General features: G+C 50.9%; 1 protein-coding gene across 8 annotated transcripts in view; it reads right to left on the bottom strand.

Annotated features, from left to right (window-relative positions):
• Positions 1 to 27,587, bottom strand: part of RGS3 (regulator of G protein signaling 3) — a 129,306-nt gene that overhangs the window by 20,564 nt on the left and 81,155 nt on the right. The window contains exon 1 of one of the 8 annotated variants that reach the window (XM_036855449.1): positions 14,774 to 15,113. The exons of 5 other annotated variants lie outside the window; for them this stretch is intronic. In XM_036855449.1, coding sequence (XP_036711344.1) covers positions 14,774 to 14,827 — 54 coding nt within the window. In that variant the 5' untranslated portion in view covers positions 14,828 to 15,113. Of the gene's footprint in view, positions 1 to 14,419; positions 14,567 to 14,616; positions 14,721 to 14,773; positions 15,114 to 27,587 lie in introns of those variants that run through there. 2 more of the 8 variants (XM_036855452.1, XM_036855451.1) reach the window with 2 other exon arrangements.

The following is a 27,587-nucleotide window of genomic DNA, read 5'->3' as shown; positions in this document are numbered from 1 at the left end:
CGTGCAAGAAAATGGCCAAGCCTCCCGACTTCTCCAAGCCCAGCCCCGTTTCCTTACCTGGAACAGAGCCATGATATCACACCAGACTCACAGGACTAAGTTACTGTTCTTCACAGGGCCCAGCCCCAGAGAAGCATCTGATAAAGTGGGAGCTATTATTAGTCTAGGCTTATCTTAGAGATAGGGAAACTGAGGTCCCAGGGGCTAAGGGAATTACCTAAGAAATCCAAGGCTGATTCAGTATGAGGACTCCTGCCTCCCGGCCAGCGGTCTCTCCCCACTTCCTTGGACCCTACACACAACAGTTTGGGGCCCCAGGGGTCTAGAGGGAGGGGCAGCAGGCTATGAGCACTGCTGGAGGCCCCTCACCCCGGCCCATCTGCCACAGGGCAGACACTGGCAAACACGGACCAGAGCTCATCGGCTCCATCCTGTGCTCCTGGACGGGGCTTGTGTGAGCACCTGAGCCGGTGCGGTCAGGCCTGTGTTCCTGGGAAAGCTAGGGCGGCATTGGGTACCTGGGGGGGGGAGGGGGCCTCTGAAACCTTGGGGGAGAGGGTGGCAAGTGGGAGAATTAGGACAGGAAAAGAAATAAAGATGAGAGCCATAGTACAGAATGGATGCCGGGTGCGGGATCGTCCTGTGAGCAAGGGAGTGACACGGGCAGAGCCGCACTATGTGAAACTGCCCCAGGTGGTGTGAGCAGGACATGGGGGTGGCGGGAGGACTGGGACATGCACGCATACACGCAGTCATTCATTCCCCAAGTACTGAGTTAGGCCCTGGGGTCGGGGTGGGGACAGCAGCGGACAAGTCAGACACAGTCCCTGCCCTCAGCTGAGCAGAAAAACAGAGGTTAGACAATTGGTCTTAATGAGCGTGGTGAGTGCTCTCATGGAGAAAGTGCAGGCAGCTGGGGACACCCAGTTAGGCAGCTGTTACAGCAGCTTGGAGTGACAAGAATCCAGCCAAGGCGCCCCAGAGACCAGCCTGCTGGCCCAGGGCCCTGGGTCCGAGCGCTCCATGCAGCTGCCCCTCTTCTGCGGGGAGTGCGTATCTCTCCCATCCATCACTTCTTTGGCTTGGCTGGACCAGGGCTAATTCTGTGCATGTCTCGCCCGCTAGAAGCACTCAGGAAATGAGCCAGGCCCTCTAAATGGAGCCTCTGTTTACGACATAATCAAATCCTCTCCCCAGTCCAATCCAGGGCTCGGAACGGGCTGGGGAAGGGTGACAGGTGTGACATCCAGAGGCCTGCTCACACCAGCTACGTCCCCTGGGCCCTAGACCCCCACCTGCTATTGGGGCTGAGGGTGGCGGCAGACTGCTGGAAATAACTTGCCCAATGTCACACAACTACTAACCGTGGAGCCGGGTCGGCTGACCCGAGTCAACCTGCAGCTCGCACTCTGAGATGACTCATCACATCTACCACAGATGCCGCGCTCCTCATCTGCCCTCAGAAACCACTTCCTGCACTGGGCTGGGCTGGGCTGGGGTGGTGGAGGCCAGGGGGTGGGGGGTGAACTGGGGTTTCCCTCCATCTCAGGGTGGCCCTTACAAAGGATTTTCGGAAAGAGTCCTGGACATAATGCCGGAAGACCTGGGCTGGAATCCTGACCCCATCATTTGCTGGCTGTGTGATCCCAGACTATCACTTCTGGGGACCAAGCCTGAGAAAGGACAGGAAAGTGCTCTGTGAAATGGAAAGTCGTCAGAGAAAGGGAGAGGCTACTAGAATTCCCACATGGCCATTTGACCTCCAGGCTTGCCTTTTGAGACGGGGTTGCTCCTTCAAGTTCGGCATGCCTCTGGGTCTCTGGCTCGAGGCCGGCTTCCAGGAACCCCTGCCCAGCCTCCGTCCAGCTCCTCAGGCCTGGCTTCTTGACACCCAGAGGCTGAAGCCACCGCCCTGCCACAGGGGCCTCCAGGCTGTCCTCCTTCCCTGTCCCCACTGCAGCAAGTTTGGCAAAGTCCAGGAGAACGGAGGCAGCACCTTACAGTGGGGAGAGCGCTGGATACTGATCCCCACTTCACACTTACTGGCTAGGTGACCTCGGGGGGAACCTCTCTGGGCCCCAGTTTCCTTAGCCGTAACACAGGATGCTGTGCGAGGAGTGAATGAGCTGATGTACACCCAGAGCTCGGCACCGTGCTGGTCCACAAGCACTCCACAGGCGGCAGCCGCAACCACCGCAGCGCGGCCCCGCTTTGACATTTCCTTCCCTGGGTTTCCTCCGACTAGCCGATGACCCCCCTTCTCCGCCGCATCGCGGGCCTCTCGGCCTGTGTCCTGTTCGCTGGAACCTGCTCCAGCCCCCTCTCTCACCTCAGGCCCGCACGCTCCCTCGAGCGCTCATCCACTCCCCAGGCAACAAAAGCACCATCTGTACCATCTGGTCATGGACAACACCCAGTCCCCGCTGCCAGCCCAGACCTGTCCTTTCTCAGAATGTTCTAGGCTCTGTGGATACAAGAATAAGAAAGACGTGATCCCTGTCCTGATGGAGCTTACAGGCTGGAGAGGAAGGCCTGGCATGAGCCGAGTCATCACCCACAGAAACAGTATGAAAAACACCGATCCATAGTGAAGGAAAACTGTAAGGTCCCGTGAGAGAATAAAGGGGCGTGTGGGAAGGGCCACCCTGTGGAAGGACACTGAGGCTGAAATCTGCTCAGTGGGCAGGGGCGGGCTCATGACGGAGCAAACAGCACAGGCAAAGGCCCCGAGCCAGGAAGGCGAGCACCCTGGGGGACAGAGAGGACAGCCGTGCGGCTGGAGCCCAGGCACGGACATGGATACCTCCTTCCAGATATCCCACCAGTGCTCCCGAGTCAATGGACCCCAAACTGAACTCCTGACCTTCCCCCAAGTCCATTCCTCCTCTCGGAGTCTCTGTATCAATGATGCCACAGCCTGACCGAACCAGAGACCTGGGTATCGTTCTCTCTTCACTGCCACCCCACGGCCAATCACCAAATCCTCCTTGATTGTCTCTCGTAAATTCTAAAGAATCTTTCCACTGGGGGAGGTTATGTGTGTGCAGGGACAGGAAGTATTGGGAACTCTCTGTACTTTCCTCTCAATTCCTAAAACTACTCTGAAAAATAAAGTTTAATTAAAAAGGAAGAAAAGAATCCACTCTCACCGTCTCCACTTACCACCATCTGCCTCAAGACCACGACATCTCGCACCGAGATTGATGCTGACCTCCCAGCCGTGGTCCACGCCCCTCTGCTCCTTCTCTGTGCCCTGTCAGAGGAGTCTTCTAAATGCAAATCTGACCCTGTCACTCCTCGGCTTAAAACCTTGACGTGGCTCCCCAGTGCCCTCCAGATAAAGCCCAAATTCTGTAGCCCTGGAAGACGCTGGGCTTTGTCTCTCCCTCTAGCCTCACCTCTCCCCACTCGCCATTTTACGTGTTGATGATGAATGAATGAATGAATGGATGGACGAATGAATGGGCAATGCAATGAACTTCACAGACCATCTAGATTCTTATTACTCAAAGTGGGATGTGTGAAGCAGCAGCAGCAGTACCTAGGAGCTCCTATGAAATACAGAATCTCAGGCCTCAGTCCACACTTACTGGATCAGAACCCACATTTAACCAAGATCCCAGGTGATTCATTTGCATATTAAAGTTTGCAAAGTACTGATCCAGACTATCGGTTCTCAACAGAGAGATATACTTTAGAATCTGTGGAACATTTAAAAAATATCTATATCTGGGCCCAGTGCCAGACCTACTGGATAAGAGTCCCCAGAAGTAGGGCCCAGGCATCTTGACCTTTTCTTGACTCCCCAGGAAATTCTGGGAGCTGCCTCCATTAACAGACAAGGTGACTAAAGCCCAGGGAAGGGAGGCAATATGCCCAAGGTTACACAACAGAATCAGGACTAGAATCGAGACCAGAACCTAGTTTGGTACCAGTTCCAATACATGGCACTCCCTCTGCAATGGAGCCCACGCAGAAGAGGCAGGACCTCGGCAGCCCCTGGTCCAGGCTGGGCAGCTGACAAGCCTGCTAGAGTCAGCTACCTGTTCACGCTCCCTATGAACAGAGGCCCAACTGCAGGAGGAGAGAGTGGAAGGAGGAGGAATTTGACTGCAGACTGAAAATTCTCTGTCCCTAAAGAATCACACAACAACTCACTGATCTGTCAGGGGCTCAGGAAGGCAGGCAACACACCACAGCAGGGAGCATACCCATTGTACTGAAAGCAGTACTGAGGCACAGAGGAGAAGCAGCTCACCTACACGCAGGGAAGAGGAAGCCCTGAGGAGTGAGAAGAGAGGGGACCCCTCTTAGAAACCTTCCCTACTCTTGGCAATGTCACCTGGCTAAGTCAGAAGAACATGCCCTCAGGCCTGGCCTTTGGAGCCTGCTGAGATGCCCACCACCCTCCTGGATGACCAGCTTCTCACCAGGCAGGGGAAGCAGCTCCCAAGGTCTGGGTTTCCAGTACTGTGCCCCCCGTCACCACCTCGGCAAGCCTCTTCTCCTCTCGGGTCTTCCGTGTGCGTGGGGGGCCTGGACTCGCAGTCTCTGCCCCCAACCCCACCGCCCCAAAGACGCCTTCTACACCTCCAGCCTTATTCTCATCTGAAAGCCATGCGAGTGGAGAACAGAAGTTTCCCCAGTCTCTTCCTGCCCCTGTGGTGACTGATGCCTCCGTCAGAAAGTGAGCGCGGCCCCATGGGCCTCTCCTACCCCACCCCGGGGCTCTCTGCTCAAGATCCAGTTCTCCTGTGAGTTCCACCACCACTCCCTTCCCACTTGACACCCTCTTTCTCTCCCTGATCCAGATGTGTGCACGTGCACTGTCTCATTTATTATCTCAACCTTATTGTCTCAACCTTATTATCTCAACCAAGTCCACTTCCTGCCCATCTCTTGGAGCCCAGTTAAATGCTCCCTGGGATACCCTGGCTAGAGGGCTCTCTGCTCTCCCGCCAATGCCTGGCCTGCACTGCTGTCATGGCCCCGGGCAGGTTCTGCTTTGGCTCATTAGGATTGTGTCCCTGGCTTACTCACCTCCACCCCCACCCCAACCCCCAGAGATACTCAGCAAATACCTACAGAGCCCCAGTCCTGTGCCAGGGCCTGTGTGGGGCACCGGAGCCAAACGGTGGCAAGACACATGTCTTTCCCTGAAGGCACTGGGTCTCTGGGTGAGAGAACCAGGTAAGGGGCCCATGTCAATCTCCCACCGACCCACCACCACCCCAAGGGGCTATGGAAGCACAGAGACAGCAGGAAAGACTGGGATGGCTCTTGGAGGAGGTTGGGAAAGGGATGGGAGAGGGTATCCAGGCCAAAGCCAGAGACAGCATGGAATATTTGAGGAAGTGCAGGTGGTTCCATGGAGCAGAAGCATGGCTATGTTAAGGAATTCGAACTTTACCCTGAAAGCAACGTTTACTTAGTGCTGTGAAGTTAAGGAAGGCGGAGCTAGAGATGGTGGAAGCAGAAAACAGTGAAAAAGATGGGTGGAGAGGGGAAGAGAGAAAGCATTAACTGAGCATCTACTAGACAGCAGCCACTGCAACAGTTGCTTTACCTACACTTTCTCGTGTCTAGCAACATTATGAGGTCAGTAGCAACATTGGCCCCATTTTACAAATAAGGAATCTGGGGCTCAGATAAGTTAAGTAACTTACACAACGTCAAAAACTGAGTAAGTAGAGGACTCAGAATGTAAACATGGTCTGCTGGCCCTAGAGTCCTGCTCCTTCTCCTGCCCCATGATCTTCTTTCCTGCCCCCTTCACTGCCCTTCCTCTCTCCCTCCCTCTCTGTCTTCCAAAGACCTTGCCAAGCTCCCACCCAGGCCCAGGCACCGTGCTAGGCAGTGGTAAGCAATAGCAGATGCAGGGTCCCTGCTCTTACCCCAAATTAGTGGCGACTGAGCGGCAGGTGTCTGACTCGCCCGGTGAGGGCAGGGTTGCTACAGAATTACATACACCTGGTGACCCTCCCACACCACCTCCCGCCCAGGGACCCCTTCATGGGCGGGAGAGTCAGAAGCCTGTGCTTTCTCTATGATGTTCTACACTAGGCTGATCAAACAAAAAAGCTCTGCCAAGCTAGGAGGCCCTCAGGGAAGGGCACAAGTAGCACTGTGACCAGGAGACCGGGATTTGGAATCAGGCAGCCCTGGGCTGAATCCCACTTCCTAACCGTGTGGCTGAGTCAGCGATGCCTCCCTCGCAGGGATGCTATGACAGGGGGCAGCAGGCAGGACCTGGGGCACAGCAGTGCTCAGCCCACGGCCATGACCTTCCTCTCGACTGCTCGACTCTCCGTCATGTCAGGCACCGGAGACCAACCCCAAAATCTCAGGCTTAATTGCAAGCAACAGCTCGGATAACAGGGAGCACTTTCAGAGCCAGGGGTGGAGGAGGGACGCCTATTGCTGGTGAAGAACAGGGGTCTGGAGACAGACAAATCCAGGTTCAAATCCTGGCCCTGCCACCGCCTAGCTCGGTGCCCTTGAGCAAGCTGCTTAACCTCTTCAAGGCTCAATTTTCTTATCTGTGAAATGGCGACAGAAGTAGCAAGTACCCAGACCATGATACTGTTGGGAGACCATCCAGATAGAGGGGCCTGGCACGTAGTAGTGGGTGCTCAGTAAACATTTGCAATCCCTGTAATCATCATCATCATCACCAGTCCCTTCCCCTGCATCCACTCCAGGAGAAGGCACCTGACATATTCGGACCACAGCCCTAGGGTGGGGGCACTATTATCTGTACATTTCAGGGGAGAAAACTGAGGCCCATCCCAAAGGCCCTCTCCTGGAGGAGGTCTGTCCAGCTCTGAATCTCAGCCAGCCTGGAAGGGTCTGTTCTCAGGACCCAAGGTGAGGCCGGGATCCTTGTGGGTGCATCAAGGGCGGGAGAAGCAGAAAGCACCCCCTTTCCAGAGATCCACCCCCCCCCACCTTGTCCGTCTGCTCCAGTTCCTAAACTATTCCTCCTTCAGGGCCTGCAGGGCTGGCGGCACGGGGTGGCGGCTGGGGTGGGGGTGGCGGCTGGGGTGGGAGTGGCGGGAAGCTTTTCCACTCAAGGACACTGGAATGTATATCTGGCCACCGGACTCAGCCGCAAACCTGCAGCCAAAGGCCACCCTCCAAGGCCCCAGGCACACTGCTACCTCCGCCACTGCCTCCCTGAAGAAGACATGCTCTGTCTCTGCTGAGGGGGATGTCAAGGCTGGGTTTGTCTGGGTTGACAGCAGGCTCCAAACTCATCCTCCTGTCATGGGACCGTCTCTCATCTCTCTTATACCAACCTGACTATACTCCCCTCCTGATTAAATCCACCGCAACCCTCTGGTGTCCCATCTCCTTCCCCTGTGTGTCCTGTCCCTGCCAACCGGCCTCTCCACCACACCACTTCTCCCCTCTTCCCTCCAGCCAGGCTGAACTGTTGGTAGTTCCCCAAGCACACTCTCCTCTCATGCACCTCTAAATCTGTGCTCACTATGCTTCCTCCCAGAACGCTCTCCCCTCCTCTGTCCATCTGGCGAACTCCTACGCATCCTTCAAAACTCAGCTCACCCTATTGCCCCTTGATTTCTGACAAAGGTGTTAGGGACCGACAGTGAGAAAGGATGATCTTTTGAATAAATTGGATATCCACCCAGAGGAAATGAGTCTTGACCTCTACGTGCATCCTACGTAAGAATCTATTTCAGGTGGATTTCAGAGCTAAATATGAAACATAAAACAATAAAACATCCAGAAGACAACACAACAGAATATCTACAACCTTGTAATAGGCAAAGAAACAGGATTCAATTAGCATTCTCCACAGAGACAAAGAATGACAAGTTGGCCTGCATTAAAATGAAGAACTTCTATTCTTCAGAAAAGAGTGAAAAGGCAAGCCACTGAGTGCGAGGAGATATTTGCAATGTGCACATCCAACAATGAACACATATCCAGAATATTTTTTAAGCTCCCTCAAATCAATAAGAAAAAGATGATCCAATAGAAAACTGAAGAAAAGACTTGAACAGGCACTTCACAAAGAGATTATCCAAACGGCCAATCAACATACAAAAAGGTGCTAAACCTCATTAGTCATCAAGGAAATGCAAATTAAAACCACAATCAGATATCACAATAGCTAATGCCAATTCTGTTGGTGAGGACGTGGAGCAACAGGTGCTCTCCTATGCTGCCTGAAAAGGTTGTGTTGGTGTCACACTTTAGAAAATTATACAGTGGCCTCAGAATGGGAGAAAATATTTGCAAATGAAACAACTGACAAAGGATTAATCTCCAAAACATACAAGTAACTCATGCAGCTCAATATCAAAAAAACAAACAACCCAATCCAAAAATGGGCAGAAGACCTAAATAGACATTTCTCCAAAGAAGATATACAGATTGCCAACAAACACATGAACGAATGCTCAACATCATTAATCATTAGAGAAATGCAAATCAAAACTACAATGAGATATCATCTCACACCGGTCAGAATGGCCATCATCAAAAAATCTACAAACAATAAATGCTGGAGAGGGTGTGGAGAAAAGGGAACCCTCTTGCACTGTTGGTGGGAATGTAAATTGATACAGCCACTATGGAGAACAGTCTGGAGGTTCCTTAAAAAACTAAAATTAGAACTACCATACAACCCAGCAATCCCACTACTGGGCATATACCCTGAGAAAACCGTAATTCAAAAAGAGTCATGTATCAAAATGTTCATTGCAGCTCTATTTACAATAGCCAGGACATGGAAGCAACCTAAGTGTCCATCAACAGATGAATGGATAAAGAAGATGTGGCACATATATACAATGGAATATTACTCAGCCATAAAAAAGAAAGAAACTGAGTTATTTGTAGTGAGGTGGATGGACCTAGAGACTGTCATACAGAGTGAAGTAAGTCAGAAAGAGAAAAACAAATACCGTATGCTAACACATATATATGGAATCTAAAAAAAAAAAATGATCAGAAGAACCTAGGGGCAAGACGGGAATAAAGATGCAGACCTACTAGAGAATGGACTTGAGGATACGGGGAGGGGGAAGGGTAAGCTGGGACAAAGTGAGACAGTGGCATGGACATATATACACTACCAAACGTTAAATAGATAGCTAGTGGGAAGCAGCCGCATAGCACAGGGAGATCAGCTCGGTGCTTTGTGACCACCTAGAGGGGTGGGATGGGGAGGGTGGGAGGGAGGGAGATGCAAGAGGGAAGAGATATGGGGACATGTGTGTATGTATAAACTGATTCACTTTGTTATGAAGCAGAAACTAACACACCATTGTAAAGCAATTATACTCCAATAAAGATGTTAAAAAAAAAAAAAGAAAATTATACAGTGGAATCTACTAAAGCTAATTATATACAACTTTATGACTGAGCAATTGTAAACCTTAGGTATTTACCCAACAGAAAAGTATATTACAGTGCATCAAAAGACATGTATGAGAATATTCATAGTAGTACTATTCATGATAACCTCCAACTGGCAACAACCGAAATGTCCATCAATGATAGGATGGATAAATTGTGGCACCTATATTCACACAGTGAAATACCACACACAGTGGGGGTGAACAGAATAAAACTGAGTACAATAATACTGAAGGATTCACCATCAAAATGCTGATCCAAAGAAGTCAACATAAAAGAATACATACTCAATGATTCCACGTATACAAAATTCAAAAACAGGCAACACTACTCAGTGAGCGAAGGCAAGAAAGGGGTTACCCTTTGAGGTGGCAGTGACTGAGGGGTGGGGCGCGGCCAGGGGCGGGGTAGGTTCCCAGGGTACTAGAATGTTCTGTTTCTTGACCTGAAGAGTTTATTCACTTTGTGAAAATTCATCGGCTACATACTTCTACGCTTGCTGTCTTTTACATTTCAATATAAAAGTTTATTTCAAAAGCAAATAAAAGTCCTCATCCCAGAGCCTGATAGCACATTCCAACTGATTCCTCCCTCCCAACCCCAAAGCTGCTGTGCCACCTCCCGTTCAGCAAATGCCCGCTCAGTGTCAGACTCCATGCCGAGCACCTCACTTCACCCACAGCACCTCATTCAATAACAGCCACCGGTAAGGGAAGGTGCCAGGGGTACCCCCGCTGCCCCCACGCCTCAGTGTCAGCATGCACGCAGCCCTCTGCATACACACCTCATCTCATTACCCCAGTGAGGTTGGGCCCTTCCTTGAGGAAATGCAGGCACCGCGAGTTTCTGTGTCTTACCCAGGGGCGCCCAACTGTAGAAAGGGAGAGCCTGCCCTCAAGTCCAGAGCCCATGCACCTGCACACAACATTATTCGGCCGCCCCTGCGATAAGCCGCAGCATGTGGATGGACACACATAGGCAATCTCTATGGTCAGGCAGGAATCATGTCTACACCCTAGAGGGGTGGGCAGACTGGGACGGAGATCTCCTCCTTCGATGGACAAGCGTCTGTGCATCCGGATTCAGTCTCACCTCCTGCAGGGGCTCCCGGGCTGGGTTGGAAGCTTCCCCAGGGTTCCCCCTCCACGCGTCTCCCTGGCAAAGCTGTCTTGTTACCATCCATTACACGCCCATCCCTGGCACTAGATTAAAGATTGGACCTATACCTCCAGTACCTGGCCAGTGCACCGTACATAGTGGGTGTTAGACACATGTGGAGGGAAGGGAGGGAGAGAGGCAGAGAAAGCAATTACAGAGCCGCTGTTTGAATCAGCTGGGAACTTCATTAATCGAGGTGTGAGCCGTGAAGGCTTCGGAGCTCTGCGTGGACACAGTTACAACCCTTGACTAGCGGAGTGGGACAGGCACACCACCTTCCATTCCAGGGTTCTCCCCGTGGCTGCCTCCAGCCTTTTTTCAAGGTTGTGGCCAGCCATTTGGCTCCCAGAGGCTCTGCCGAGCTCTTCCTCTGCCTTTCCCCATGCCTCCTACCCTCTGCCACCCTGCCCCCAGTGTCTGAGTTCTGCTATCAGCCCGAGGTTAACCCCACCAAGAGATAACCAAGGACACCACAGAGAGCCCTGGCTACGTAGGGGAGAGCACGCCCAGTTCCAAATAACTTTCTGCACTCCCCACCTTTCTAAGTTGGGTGCCGCTGACAGTTTTCCGGCAGCAGCCTGAGCCCCAGTGCCAGGTGCGGGCAGGCCAGCCCGTGGCAGAGGGAGAGAGGAGAAGCCCAGGGCCATCTGGAGCAGAGGGCACACCTGGCAACTCTCCACACGTCTGGAGTGATGACCTCGGCCCATTGCCAGAGGAAGAGGGTCTCCTGGGACCCCCTTCTCCTCTCCTCCGTGCCTGGAAGCTCCAACCTCTCAAGCGGCTCGTGGCCCCAGCACCCCTTTCCCAATCCTGCCCCCACCCAGCTGGTTGTTCAGGCAAAGGTGGCGACTCCCGGGGGCCGAGCCTGGCTGGCCTGCCGTGAGTGGCTCCAGCCTCTCCAGGCTGAGCCGGCTGAGCCATAAGCAGCCTCATTACCCCTCGGAGGAATGATGGTTTTCCCCGAGCAATGACATCTTGGAAACGGCCTGGTTCCACAAACAACAACAAACCTCCCAGCCTCAGCCCAGGCTCCAGCTTGCAAGAGAAGGCTTCTGACCAGAAGGGCCTGAGGAACAGGTTGGGGGCCGCTTCCCTGAGAAGCCGGACCCTGGCCTTGATGGATGACTCTCGGAACCCAGGAAGAGGAGAGGGTCTGCAGAGAATGGAAGATTCTCTGGATGCCTGGAAGGGGCCGGGCAATACCTGGTCCAGTCCCTGGTTGCTCCAAAGGGGAAACTGAGCCAGAGAAAAAAGCAGATTTGCCTGAGATCATCCAGTGAGCAGGGACCAGACTGCGCCTCAGTCTCCAGCCTGTTGGCCAGGCCAGGGCTTTCTCTACTGCACACGCTGCTTTTTCAGAGGAGAGCCGGGCTCTAGCTAGTAAATGCGGGGGTCCTGGAAAGGAATGTGTCACTAAGGGAGTCCCCAAAAAGGGAGCACCAAGGTGAAAGCCAAGTACTCTGAGTCATCCAACTGGTGTGATGGAGAGAAACCTGGGTGGGGGACCCGGAGACCTGGGTTCTTGTCCCTGCTGTGCTGCTGAGTCGCATATAACCTCGGGCAAATCCTTCCTTTCCTGCCTCAGTCCCGTATCTGTCCAGAAGGCAAACAGACTCAGCTATTCTAGGGCCTTGGGAGACTGAACGGGAAGAGGCTCTCAGCGGCCCTAGGAACCCAGCGGGGTGTGGGCATTCCCTCCTCAGCTGCGCCTCTTCTGGGGGAGCCAGGCAGACCACTGGCTGAGAACCACATGCTCCCCCAACCCTCCAATCCACCACTCTGGTTGGCACCATCCCAACAGGGCCCAATCTGAGCTCCAAGCTGCTGCAGTCTGTGCAAAGGACCAGGAGCATTGCATTCAAACCAGCTGGGGCTGCCCCTTCCACCCTCTGTGGCCCAGGCCATGGTGTGGACACCACACCACCCAGCCCAGCATGATCCCAGCCCAGCTTTCTCTGTTGCCTCAGCCAGGCTGAAGCCAAGGTTCTCCCTGCCTTGTCTCCTATCAAAAATCCCATCCCCCAACCCCTTGGCTCTGTGGGAGCAACCCTGCCATGCAGAAACTAGGACCCTTCCAAAGGTACTCCTCGCCAGGCCTCAAGTTGGTAGTGCCCACTGTCTGCCAGGCAGAACTAGGAGATGGGTAGAAAGAGCTGACTTGGACGTCAGAGCTTGTCCTCAAGGAAACCCATCTGAGCCCTTTCCTATCATGTCCCAGGCCCCAGGCTGGGCCCTTGGGACCAAGGGATGAATAAGGCTCAAATCCCACATTAATAAGACATGAAGCAACTACAGTGGGTACCACCACCAAGGGACAGACAGATTCTAACTGCAGTATTTGCTCTAGTCATGGAAGTCTGGGTAGGATTAAGACCTGGAGAGAAGAGAAGAGATAGGCTTTCCAGGCAGCGGGAACAGCATGTGCAAAGGCAAGAAGGCTAGGGGGTAGGGTGGTTTCACTGATACCAAATACTTATAATCAGAAGCCCCATCAACGATCTCTGGTTCAAAGTGCTGGAGACTCCCCAACAAGGGGTCACTCACCTCAGCTGCCTCCATCTTCACCAACCCCCTGCTGCAGCAGATGCCAGCCCGGGCCTGGAGCAGGCCCTGCTGCGGAACTTCGCTCCCCGAAGGGCATGCCCTGGGCTAAGCCTTGCCACGTGCTAGGGCTGGCGAAGAGGGGAGGTGCCCCTTGGCTGGGCGTGGAGGACTCAAGAGGCCCTGGTGGAAACTTTGACTATGGCCGCAGTGCCCTGGCTGGGATCCCGCGGGCCCTCGTGGGTCAGACAGTACAGCTCCTTCCTTCCAGGAGATATACCCACTCCAGCCACCTCGAGAGGGGAGCCAGATAGCCCCCAGCCGTGAGGCCTGAGGGCAGCAAGATGCTGCAAGTTTTTGGTGAGGGGCCCAGTGGCCCTGCACTTAGCTAGGCATCTCAAGCCAGGAGCGCCAGATTCAGAGCTGAGCTCAGGGTAACGGCACCCACATATCCTGTCCTCACTGTTCCAGGAGACAGACGTCCTCCATCCTGGTCCTGGCCAGAGACCTGCTGTGTGAACTTGGGCACAGCCCCTCCCCTCTCTGGACCTGGGCTTTCCTCAGCCCTGAGGTCCCAGGGCACGAGGGTTCTTCTTGGACACCCCAGGACAAGCGTAGAGATGTAGGGCCTCCAAGCTGATAAAAGAATTGGCCTCTGTCCGCTTACAGCGGCTTGCTCTGTGGGGTGAGCAGGTCCCTAACAATTATCCCCTTCCTTACGGGTCTCGGCAGGAGCCAAAGGAGCAGGTGCCAGACCTTCCCAAGAGGCTCAGGAGGCAGAGCATCTCTGCTTGTACTTCCAGTGAGCATGACAGCAGAAGCCCCAGGGATCAGATGCAACCCCACCCCCAGTCCAGCCCCCGAGACCACCTCCCTCCCCTCATGGAACTAGGCAAGAACAGTCATCCTGGTGCCTCGTGTGGGGTCAGCATCCCTGACAAGATCGCCAGCACCGCTGGCTGAGCGCTCCCTCCCTATGCAGCGTCCCGACTTCTGCTCACCAAACATTCATTTCCCTCAGAAAGAAAAGCCAGCTGACCAGCCTTGAAGTGGGAGCAGCACACAGTGGAAGCATGCCCCTAGCCCTGCAGGCTCCCACCCACCCACCCCGAGACAGACAGACAGACAGACAAGCGCGCGCGCGCGCGCGCGCACACACACACACACACACACACACACACACAGCTATCTCAGAGCGGAATACACATGGTTTGGTTGCAACATGCCTACCAATGGCTGTCCTAGGGAAGAAACAATAGAAACAGGGGCACGGGGTGGCCTGGACAAGAGCCCCCTGCCCGCCATACACACACCCTGGCACCGAGGCACCTACCCAGCACACTCCGGCAGGGACCCGGGGACTCCCGGCTGCCGCTGCTGCCAGCCCACCCGCCCGGGTCTCCGCCCAGCTCCTCCCGCCGGCGGGCGGGCGGGCAGGCGGGCAGCTGTGGCAGCTCCTGGTGGCGCGTCAAGCGGCTGCCTTCCGCAGACAGAGCTCCTTTGTGTCCGCAGGGCTATTCATGGACTTACCCAAGGTCCCCAGGGGAGCGATACCTGCCGGGAAAAGCCGAACCAAATGACCAGGTTCCCCCTCCCACATCTAGGTAGCGTTTTCAAAACCCTTGCATCACTCGTCCCTCCTCCTCTTCCTCCTCCTCCTCCTCCAGCGCCCTTCCCAAACACACACCCTGTCCAGCCCGTTGCCGCCACTCTGGAGAGAGGCTGGACTTCTTTCTTCCATCACATAGAAAACTCTGTAATTTCCCAAGACACTTTCATCTGAAAAGGAGCCCGGGATGTCTCGAGGAAGAGTCCTCGGCCACCCCGTCCTTCAGCCTGCGAGGGGCCGGGACGGCTCCTGGGTTACAGGCTCACATGCGCCAGCCCTGGCTCCCCTGCCATCAGTCCCCAGGCCCGGGGCTGGCCCCCCGGAGCGCCGCTCTGGAGGGAGAGGCATCCATGGCTCACAGCAGCATTCCCCGGCACTGCTCCCCACACACATCCCGAGGGCTCCCCCAGCTGGGGCAGCGCGACCCCACTGGCCGCAGCTCCGGCTCTCCGGCAGGACCAGGACGGAGCCAATCATGGAAACCTCCCGGCGCCCTCCCACCCCCACGTTGCTCTCGTCCCAGTGGGCGGCTGCAATTTAACCCAGGGTCCTGCAACCGACACACACTGACTCCAAGAATGCCACCGCCCCCGGGGCGGGGGGGAGCGGCTGCTTCAGTCATCTCCCAGCAGCACCATCAGCGCAGCCCAACACACATGTTTTTATTTAGCACTTTTGTGTGCCAAATCCCGGCAAGCAGAGATGGACAGAGAGCTTGGGGCTTCCTCCCCCCAGGACGGTGGCTGCGAGGAGCACATTACAACAGCCCAAGAGTTAGGATCACAAGTGAAGGAGAGGTCCCTAACAGAGGGACCGCGGGGGGCAGAGGAAGAGCACTGGCCTGGGAGGCAAGGGTCCCCAGTTCAGGTTCCAGCTCCAGCCCTGGTTGACTGGGTGCACTGAGCAAGTCCCTGCCCATCTCTGAGCCTGGATTTCCTCATCTGTAAAATGGGGCTGACAACCCTTGACCTACCCACCTGGGGGGTTAATAGAGGATTCAGTGATCCCGGGCCAGGCACTATTTTGAGAGCTTGGCCTTCGTTAATTCATTTAATCCTCATCGGCACCTTGTGAGGCAGGTACTAGTATTACCCTATTTGCAGATGAAGAATCCAGCGTAGGGAATGGTAGTGGCAGCTGCCCACAGCTTGCTGTTTGAAGACCAGTAGGATTTGAAGACCGGTAGGTCCGACTCCAGGGTGCCCACTCGAAACCACTGTGCAGCCCCACAGGAAGCTGTCTTGCCAGCGCAAAGCTGTTTGATGCTGAGACTACGGCTGCTGCAGTTGCTTGTCTGATGTCAACAAACACACCCTGGGCTGCGCCTGGGGCTCAGGTCAGAGGTGTCTGTCCCATAGCCAGTTCCAGCCTGAACATGCTTACCACCCAAGTGGCAGGCAACCTGGATGTCAGCCCAGAAAAAAATGGGGCAGGAAGAGCCCCTATCCTCCTTTCCCACCTCACCCTGCCTCGGCCACCCTAGGCTGAAGTGCTGTCCCTCTGCCTCTTAGTCTCCTTGTACTAGTCTCAAAGTCTCTGAATGTCTGTCTCTGCCTGCCTCCTTGACCCTGTCTCTGACTCTCTATTCCTGTCTCTCTCACACATACCAGCATGTTCATGCATGCTGACATAAGAAAACATCCTTTATTAGGGTCAACTCGGAACAGCCCTCATCTGAGCTGGGCACTTAAGCACTCCAATCAACACTTTGCCTTGTCCCTCGGGGCAGATCCAAGGCAGTCCTTGCAGGGCCCAAGAACCCTCCAGATTGGGAGGCTGTCGTCCTGCAGGTTCCTGGGAAGCAGGGCCCATTCTTGTCCTGGGAAACTAAGGAGGTGAGTCTCAGGAGACGGCCAGTGCCAATGGGAGGCTGACAGTTCCGAGGGTGGAATTTCTGGTGCTTAGGATAAGATTCCTTAGGGTGGAGAGCCTGAATATAGGGTTCCTTGAGATGAGAGAAGTCCTTGAGTTCAGCTGAGTCTTCACCTCTCAATCAACAGTTTCAGAGCACCAACTACCTGCCAGGTTCTGTGCTGGGATGCGGTGGAGAACAGGCAGAAAGGGGCCCTGCACTTGCCAAGCCGACAGCTTAGTGATGGAGACAGACATCAGGCTCACAGTCAGACTAGCCAGCCCATCATTAGACACTGTGCCAGAGCAGCCGTGCCAACCCAGGGCACTGAGTCCAGAACAGATCCAGAATGCATTCATCAATACTCTGGACCACAAGGATAATGAGGAAAGGGCACAGCAGTTCAGTGCCCCTAGGCCCAGGAGCAGGCCAGACCGGGCTAGGAGAGCATCTAGTGCCTGGGGAGCCCACTGCCTCTCCATAGCTCCAGACACAAATCAACAAGGCATGTGGACCCTCCCAGTGTACAGCCTGGGGCAGGATGGGAGAGTCACTGTCAGTCAGGCTATCTAAGCCGAAAGGGCCCTTGGAGATCTTTCACTCTATAAATATTCCCTATTGACAGCCAGAGAAACTGAGGCCCAGAGAGGGTTAGAGACTTTCCCAAGGAAACAGAGCAACTGAGTGGCAGGGCTGGGACCAGAGCTTGCTAACTCCCAGTCCAGTGCTCCTTCTGTTGCACCCCAATGCTTCTCAGACCTACGTAAATGATGGTGCTATTCAGTACAGGAGGACTTGGGATCTAGGGAACAGCAAGATCCAGGTGGCCCACAGGCCACAGGATCAGCACCTGGGCCCTCAGAGCCTGGGCCCCATTTATTGATCTCCATATTTTATTTAACAAACACTTATTTGACAGTACGTGTCAGCACTGTTCAGAGCACTTCCCAATTACTGACTCATGAAATCTTCATAACCCTATCAGATATGATGTCTACTGTCCCCATTTTACAGATAGTTAAACAGAGGCGGAGAGATAATGAAACCTGCTCAAGGTCACCAGTAAGTGCACAGCTACGGATCAAACGCAGTCCACTATCCACTGTGCCCTGCACCACTGCACAGGGCGGCCATGGAACAGAGCCCTCCAGCTACATACTGAGAAGCCAGTTGGCTATACAGCCCAGCCATGCAGGCAAACGTCTCACTGTTCAGGCAAGCTGGCAGCAGCTTCCAGAGCTAGGACCAGGGAGGGTTAGCAGGGAGCCAGTGTATGTGCACCTCCCATTTTAAGAGAAGCAGCACCCCCAGGCAGAGCCCAAGGCTCCAGAGAGGCCCCTAAGGAGATGCAGCAGCAGCAAGATACAGCCCAGACACCCCGGACAGGCCGCTCCCCGCAGCCGCACCGCAGCAAGGCTCCGTCTGTCTTCCCTCACTGCCTCCACTGTGTTAAGCCTGGTCCGCCCGGAATTGTGTTCGCAAGACCCCGTCATGAACCCTGCACAGATGGAAACCCACCCACCTTCCTTCCCCATGCAGACTCCACCTGGGGGAGACTGAGCCTTGGCAATACCCTCCTCAAAAAAAGGAGGGTACCTGCCAAAAGCTATTTAATGAGCTTCCCTGTCCTGCCTTCTGATCCAAAGTCTACTGGGATTTTATTCCAGGGTGGGGAGGAGAGTGATGCCGCTATGGCAGAAACTGGGCACAAAGCCAGGGAGGTGTGGTCCCAGCAATTCCAGAGCTTATGACAGACTAAGACCACGCCCATACCCCACCAGCAGCTGCTCAGGCTTTCACTGCCTTGGACAATGAAAGGGCCAGGCCTGTGCTTGGGTGATGGGGGTAATGAAAGCCAGGGCTGGGACACACTGGCCCCGCCTTCTACAGAGCCCTGCCCCTGCCCCACCCTGTTACAGAATAGGGCAAAGGCCCTGGGTGGCCCTGGGGAACTGTGCAAGTATCTGCATATGCCTCTCCAGCCCAAGCTTTAAATCTGCTAACCCACTTAGGAAGTTCTGGGCCTTTACTCATTGGGTCTTACAGCCTTGGTTTTGGGGTCTATAGTCTCCATGCAGAAATGCCATCCCCACAGAAGAGTGGGCCAAGAAACATTTATTGGTTATTTCAATAACTACTGAATCCCTATTATGTGCTAGAGCCTGTACTCGGAACTATGGACACAGGCAGGGAAGCAGCCTGCTCCTGGGATCTGACTTGGAGGGTGGGCACAGCTGACTCTGGGGCTGATGCTTAATTAGGAACTGTCCTGCCATGTTCTGGCCTCTAGGACCCTAACAGCAGGGCAAGGGACACACTCTCCCACCACTTGCTAAGGGCATGCTCCTGGCTCTTCCTGGGGGCACCTGCCTTGTTCTCGGGGGCACGTGCTGCAAGTGGAGTGCGGGTGAGCAGGACAGAGCAGGCATCCATCCTCAGGTTCAAACCCAGGGGGAGTTTTGGCCTGTAGTCTGCAGAACCCAGGGCAGGTCCCTTCCCCCTTACTGGTCTCAGTCTTCCATCCCAAAATGAGGCCAGAGATGGGTGTCCATAGCCCCCCAGTTTCACTCCTCCCCTTCAAGAGTCAGTCCCAGGCCCCACGAGGTCCTCTTACTAAAGGATTAGGTTCTGTCAGCGGTATTTAGAAAGAGCACAGACTTTGCAGCCTAAAAAAATTTGAATGTGAGTCATCTTTGGCAAGTCACTTTAATGTCTCTGAGTCTCGGTTTCCTCATCTGTAAAATGGGGCTATTACCATCTGCCTCAATGGGCCCTGCAGAAGACTAAATGAGATAGTGCATACGGAGGGCCTGTTGTTGTGTTGTCATTGTTGCTGCTATCATCTGTCAAAGGACAGGATTGACCTTGAGTGGGTTGGTGAAAAGAGTAATGTTAGGACTTCCCTGGTGGCGCAGTGGTTCAGAATCCGCCTGCCAATGCAGGGGACACGGGTTTGAGCCCTGGTACGGGAAGATCCCACATGCCGCGGAGCAGCTAAGCCCGTGTGCCACAACTACTGAGCCTGCACTCTAGAGCCCACGAGCCACAACTACTGAAGCCTGCACACCTAGAGCCCATGCTCCGCAACAAGAGAAGCCACTGCAATGAGAAGCCCGCGCACCGCAACAAAGAGTAGCCCCCGCTCACTGCAACTAGAGGAAGCCCGCGTGCAGCAACGAAGACCCAACGCAGCCATAAATAAATTTATTTATTTTTTTTAAAAAAAGAGTAATGTTAAATGTGAAAATATCTGTTGAGGGTCTAATAGATGAGAGCCTAACATGGTGCCCAGTTCTACTAATAGCTGATAATCACTAACATTTATTGAGCAACAGGCTACTATCATCATCCCCATCCTACAGATGGGAAAACTAAGGTACAGAAAGGTTACATGGCAAAGGCAATGGCAAAATAGGCAGCATGGCACCAAGGTGTATGCTCTTAAGCTGTATGCCCTGCCCTAATTCATGTTCCCCAAATGTCTCTGCCCTTGACGTGTGCCTCTTCCTCAGCAACTTCAGGCAGCAAGGACAATCCCCAATCTGCTCATGGGAACTGCATCTCCCAACGACAGCCAGGGGAAGCCCACATGCAGCAAAAGCCAGTAGACAAAAGTCCCCCCGGAGAGCTGGTCCTGAGAACTGTCGCTGGCCTGGGGCACGCATCACAGCCACCAAGCATCAGCCTGACCTTGGGTGCTGCAGTGGCACAGGATGGCCAAGAGCCACGACTGGCTCCTTTCCTGGCTCCAGTCCAACCAGCCACTCACTGGCCTGGGATTTCAGGTTTTTGGGAGCAATCCTCGACCCACTGTGCTTGTGCCAGCTCCAGGGTCAGGCCGTCTTGACTACTGGAGTTCCTGGGAAGTCTTCAGCACAGATGTGGAGGCCAGCCCTGTGACCTTGGCCGCTAAATGCAGATCATCCCCGGACTCCCCCGAGTTCACCCCTTGCTTGGACTGTTGAGCCTAAGCCCGGGTCACCAAAACAGAGGGTCAGCAGATGAAAGACTGGACTGAAATGCTGGCTTTGCTGCTGTTTTCTGCAGGACCTGGGGCAAGGCCAGTCCCCTCCTTGGGCCTCAACTTGCCTGTCTCTAAAATGGGTGCTAGGGTTGGACGAGATCAGTGCCACCCAGCATGTGGTCTGCAGGATGCACTGGTCCATGAACTGCTTGTTACTGGTTTACAACAAGATAAGCAGCAAAATCAAGAGTGTTTGGAAACTTCTGTAGCAACTTGACATTGCCATGACATCCAAGTGCAAGACAATGGAGTGGTCTGATTGAATACTTATAAGGCTGGTTCGGGTGCTGTCAAACCAGCATGAGATATCATATACAGTGTGCGTTTTAACAAAAGTATAAGGCTCTTCACCGCAGGTGATTTAAGAAGCCCTGGTCAAAATGTCCTTGTTTCTACGAGAACTCACTAACTAGGCCTCTAACACAGCACTCACACCTGCAGTGGGACTCATGATCCTGTCACCCAGATGCTTCCCTCTCCACTGCTCCCAGCTCAGAGAACGGCACCACCAATCACCTGTTTGCCTGAACCAGACTCATGGGCGTCATCCCTATCCCAAACTCTCCCCCCATGCAATTAATCACCAGATCTCGCAGATCCCACCTCCTCCACGTCATGCGGATCTCTCATCTCTCGATCCCTGCTGCCTGCACCCTAGTCCAAGGCACCAGCACCTCTTCCCAGGGTGAGGGCAACAGCTTTCTAACTGCTCCCTACCTCTCACCTTGCCATCCTCTACGCCATTCTCGTCAACAAGGCTGTGAGCTTTCTATGACACACATCGAACACAGAGCTCCCAGCGCCCCAGGATAAAGTTCAGACTCCTTACACAGCCTCTCGGACCCTGAACACTCCTCCAGCTCATCTCGTGCTTCCTTTTCCCCTCCCTCATGCCCCCACGCACTCTGGTCTACCTCAAGGTCCTCACCTAGAGTGATCCTTCCTACATCCCAGCTCCTGCCCCTTGCCTCATGTCCCTGACCAGATCCTCCCAGTAGGTGCCCTCATTGGGCCTTCTGTCACAAATGTCATCTTTTCATTATATATTGTTCATACTTGGTTGGGGTCTGTCTTTCCTCCAATTGTCCTCCACCACACTAGACTATTAATTAGCCCTATGGAGATGAGAACTATGTTGGTTGATGAACCACAAAGTAGAGGACATTTGCCTGACCAGCTTCTATCTGTGCTTCTTTGCCATCTGAGGAACCACCCGTCCTTCCCTCACTCTCAAACCAGGTGATTCACGTGGAACTGACCCATCTCCCACTCCAGGGATGGCCATGTGACCCAGGCCACAGCCAGTCACTTTATCCCATCCTATTGTCTTCAGTGACTGGGATAGGCACATGATCCAGCTTGAAACAATAAAACTCAGACCCAGGATTATTGCTGAAATGATTGAGGGAGTCAAACTGTAAGGCCTTCACCCTGGTATTTCTGGCAACTGTCTGCCATCACTAAGGGAGTGAGCCAACACATAAGCAGGTAGAGCCAAGAGATAGAGCGGGTGAAGCCAGTTCTTGGTGATATTGCTCAAGGTCTTGAATCCAGCTATGCCTGAAGGCTACCCTCCTAAATCCAATAAATTCCATTTCTTGGCTGAAGCTAATCTGAGTTGGATTCTTGTCACTTGCAACTGGAAGATTCTTGACTAATGTGTGCTGAATCACCAGTGTTTAGCACAGTGTCTGACATACAATAAGTACTCTGGAATTATTTTTTCATTCATGCAGTCATTCAACAAACATTCAGCAGTGAGAAGGTGACAGGGTCTGCTTTATAGGAAGAATCATCTTGGCTGCTGTTTAGAGAGGTGACTAAAGGAACAGGAGTACGAACCAGGAGATCCACCAGGAGACCATGCAGTAGTACCAGGGACAGAGATGAGGCCTGAAGAGCATGGCTGAACAGAGGGAAAAAGGGGGAGGGTAAGATTCCCAATTCTGAATTCACTGGAGAACCTCTGATGATCTCTGCTCCTCTCTGGTCCTCAGTTTCTCTGTCTCTTTCAGCTCCTTCATTCTAGCATCCCTATGTTTTCTCCTACTGCTTATAGAGTCCCTAGCTGTCAACACTCAAATTTTCACTGAAGGGTATTGAGGTCAGGGTCAGGGTCAAGTCTGGAGGTTGGTTCTGACAGGCAGGGCGTATAGCACAGTAGCTAAGAACACAGGTTCTGAAGCCAGATGCCTGAGTTTGGATCATGGACTATACCTCCTAGCTGTGAGACCTTGTACAGTCTATTTAACCTCTCTGTTCCTTTGTTTCTTCACCTATAAAGTGGGAATAATAACAACAGTGTTAAGCAGATTGCATATTACAGCAGAAGGAAAGTACATTTGATAAATATTAGGTGGTATTATTATTATTATTTGTAGTAGGAAATCCAAAAAGAGGAAATTTTAAAACATAGAAAATAAATTATTCCAAAAATCAGTAAAAAATTTCCCTGAACTAAGGGAAGACTTGGGTCTTCAGACCGGAAAGGCTTACCTAGTTAGTACCAGGAAAAATTACCAAAAGAGAGCAAACAACTAGAAATAATCTGGGGAAATTTCTAAATTCCAAAGATTGGAAAGAGAAATCCTGCTTGCTTCCATAAAGAAACTTTAGCGAATCAAGTGAGTACTGCACTTCTTACAACACCAAATGCTGGGACAATAGAGCCTTTCTCTCAGGTTTCTGCGGGAGAAGGACTATTAACCTAGAATTCACTACTCAGGCAAAAGATGACTCAAACATGAGGGCAAATATTTTCAGACTTACAAAGACTATGAAAGTATGCCACCCACAGATCCTTTCTGAAAAATTTACCCAAGAAAGCTCTCCAGACCAAAATGAATCAAAATCCAGAAGTCAAGAAAAAGATGCTGTGGGATACAAGAGCCTGGCAAGCAATGAAGCCAGAAACATTTATACACTTAACTACGGATGACATAATTGATAAGTTAAATGCAATTTTAAGTAAATGATTCTCAAAATGCAATAGAACTAATGTTTAAGAATAATAACAATCAGGGCTTCCCTGGTGGCACAGTGGTTAAGAATCTGCCTGCCAATGCAGGGGACATGGGTTCAAGCCCTGCTCCAGGAAGATCCCACATGCCGCAGAGCAACTAGGCCCGTGAGCCACAACTACTGAGCCCGTGTGCCACAACTACTGAAGCCCGCGCTCTTACAGCCCGTGCTCCGCAACAAGAGAAGCCACCGCAATGAGAAGCCTGTGCACCACAATGAAGAGTAGCCCCCCTCTCCGCAACTAGAGAAAGCCCGTGCGCAGCAATGAAGACCCAACGTAGCCGAAAATAAATAAATAATTTTTTTTTTTAAAAAGAATAATAACGATCAGAAATAAAATTTCAGATGATTTCAGCAATACCTAGGAGTCATGGAGAAAAGCAAAGAGAAGTATGGGCCAGCTGCCATGCTTATTATGGGTTGTAGGACATGAGGACACGCTATTATAGATCTGGTGTCATTCTTTTTTTTTTTTAACATCTTTATGGAGTATAATCGCTTTACAATGGTGTGTTAGTTTCTGCTTTATAACAAAGTAAATCAGCTATACATAAACATATATCCCCATATCTCCTCCCTCTTGCATCTCCCTCCCACCCTCCCTATCCCACCCCTCTAGGTGGTCACAAAGCACCGAGCTGATCTCCCTGTGCTATGCGGCTGCTTCCCACTAGCTAGCTATTTTACATCTGGTAGTGTATATATGTCCATACCACTCTCTCACTTCGTCCCAGCTTACCCTTCCCCTCCCTGTGTCCTCAAGTCCATTCTCTAAGTCTGCGTCTTTATTCCTGTCCTGCCCCCTAGGTTCTTCAGAACCATTTTATTTTATTTTATTTTATTTAGATTCCATATATATGTGTTAGCATACAGTATTTGCTTTTCTCTTTCTGACTTACTTCACTCGTATGACAGACTCTAGGTCCATCCACCTCACTACAAATAACTCAATTTCGTTTCTTTTTATGGCTGAGTAATATTCCATTGTATATATGTGCCACATCTTCTTTATCCATTCATCTGTCGATGGACACTTAGGTTGCTTCCATGTCCTGGCTATTGTAAATAGAGCTGCAATGACCATTGTGGTACATGACTCTTTTTGAATTATGGTTTTCTCAGGGTATATGCCCAGTAGTGGGATTGCTGGGTCATATGGTAGTTCTATTTTTAGTTTTTTAAGGAACCTCCAGACTGTTCTCCATAGTGGCTGTATCAATTTACATTCCCACCAACAGTGCAAGAGGGTTCCCTTTTCTCCACATCCTCTCCAGCATTTATTGTTTGTAGATTTTTTTTGGTGTCATTCTTGATATTGAAATACGTCGGTAAAAAAGATATGGGTAAAATCACCAGCAGACTAGAATTAGGGTGTGTAACTTCAGAGGAAATTTTGCAGAAGAATAATGAGAAGTTAGCCTTGGGATATTTAATACTACTAAAACATATTATGAAGCTACAGTGATTAAGTCTCAGTATGATGTAGAAATAGACGAATAAATGAGGGAAACAAGCGAATTCAAAAATCAACCCACCAATGTGTGGAAATTTGGTCTATGATAAATGAGTAAAGGAAGGATAACTCAAAAAAATAGGTTCGGAAAAACTGGTCAACCACTTGGGGAAAAAATTAGTAAGAGTTCCATCTGACACCAGGCACTAGATTAAGTGCAGATGAAGTAAAAATATGAATGTAAAACATAAAAGGTTAAAAGTACTGGAAAAATATACAGAAGAATATTTGTTATAATTTTGAAGAGGAAAAGGCCTCAGAAAGTATAGCCCCCTACCCTCAAAAAACAGACTTGACTACAAAAATATTTGATTATTAAAAAATGTTAACTTCTGAATGATAAAAGATACTATAAATAAAGTTAAAAGATAAATGATAAACTGGAAAAAATATTTGTAACCTACATAATAAGCAAACGGTTAATATTCTAATATTACAAGTAAAACAAATGCCCCAGTAGAAAACTGGGCAAATGATATGAACTGATGAGCCGAAGAAGAAATATAAATGACTAATAAATGTAAAAAGAAGCCCAACCTCACTAATAATCAAATAATTATAAATTAAAATAAAATATAAATTTTCCCTTTTCATACAAACAAAGAATTAAGAGCAATGACATCCAATATTAGGTTGGGTGTAGGGAAATAGGCACTGTCATTCACTGTGATGTAAATTGTACACCTACTTAACCTCTCTGTTTCTTTGTTTTCTCATCTGTAGAATGGAGATAATAACAATAATGTTGGACAGATTACATGTTTAAACAGAAGGAAAGCGTTTGTAGAGCACTTTGGTAGTGTGTGTCACGCTCTATCCTACAGAAAAGTGCAGCAAGATGTAACATTCTCAGGATGTTTATTGCAGCAGTGCTCATAATGTCAAAACATTGGAAACAACCTGATTGCACATCAGTATGGGGGGCAGTTAAATAAATTATGGCCCACTGGCTACTAAAAACAAAGAGGGATACAGCCACTATGGAGAACAGTATAGACGTTCCTCAAAAAACTAAAAATACAACAACCATATGACCCAGCAATCCCACTCCTGGTCATATACCCAGAGAAAAACATAATTCAAAAAGATACATGCACCCCAATGTTCATTGCAGCGCTATTTACAACAGCCAGGACATGGAAGCAACCTAAATGTCCATCAACAGAGGAATGGAGGGTGTCCCTGGTGGCACAGTGGTTGAGAATCTGCCCGCCAATGCAGGGGACACGGGTTCGAGCCCTGGTCTGGGAAGATCCCACATGCCGCGGAGCAGCTAGGCCCGTGAGCCACAATTACTGAGCCTGCGCGTCTGGAGCCTGTGCTCCGCAACAAGAGAGGCTGTGATGGTGAGAGGCCCGCGCACTGCGATGAAGAGTGGCCCCCACTTGCCGCAGCTAGAGAAAGCCCTCGCACAGAAACGAAGACCCGGCACAGCCATAAATAAACAAATAAAAATAAATAAATAATTTTTTTAAAAAAAACAGAGGAATGGATAAAGAAGATGTGCTACATATATACAATGGAATATTACTCAGCCATAAAAAGGAACGAAATAGTGCCATTTGCAGAGATATGGATAGATCTAGAGACTGTCATACAGGGTGAAGTAAGTCAGAAAGAGAAAAACAAATATCATATATACTATTGCTTATATGTGGAACCTAGAAAAATGGTACAGATGAACTTATCTGCAAAGCAGAAATAGAGACACAGATGTAGAGAACAAACTTACGGATACCAAGGGGGTTGGGGGTGGGATGAACTGGGAGACTGGGATTGACATATATACACTACTATGTATAAAATAGATAACTAATGAGAACCTACTGCATAGCTCAGGGAACTCTACTCAGTGCTCTGTGGTGACCTAAATGGGAAGGAAATCTAAAAAAGAGGGGATAGATGTATATGTATAACTGATTCACTTTGCTGTACAGCACAAACTAACACAACATTGTAAAGCAACTATACTCCAATAAAAATTAATTTTAAAAAATTTTTAAATAAAAATAAAAGGAAAGAGGGAGAACTTTAAGACTGATGTGAAAGGTTTATATGATATACTAAGTTTATGTGTATGGAAAAAATATTTGGAGGAACACACCAAACTTACAGTAGTGGCTATCAATGGGGAAAGGGCTTGGAGAATGGGGATTTTCTTTATTTTATTCAGCTCAGCAATGTTTAGGATATATTTGTACAAGTTTTGTACAAGTATATCAAGGAATATATGTAATGCAAATAAATAAATATTCCCATTTGTAATATAAATAAAAATTTTCAATTTCCTCAAATAAGTTTAACAACAAATGTACAGTAAAAGACCAGTATAGAAATTTTTTTTTCAAAACTTTACTTTGGAAATCTTAAAAGAAGATTTGCATAAATGAAGAGACATAATCCTATTCCTGGATGGGAAGACGGTGTTGTATAGACTTCAAAACTCCCCTTTTTGATGTATATTTTTAAATGTAATTACAAT

Source organism: Balaenoptera musculus, chromosome 6 (genome assembly GCF_009873245.2).
Source record: "Balaenoptera musculus isolate JJ_BM4_2016_0621 chromosome 6, mBalMus1.pri.v3, whole genome shotgun sequence".
NCBI lineage: Eukaryota > Metazoa > Chordata > Mammalia > Artiodactyla > Balaenopteridae > Balaenoptera > Balaenoptera musculus.
This window is presented reverse-complemented; position numbering and strand designations above follow the sequence as displayed.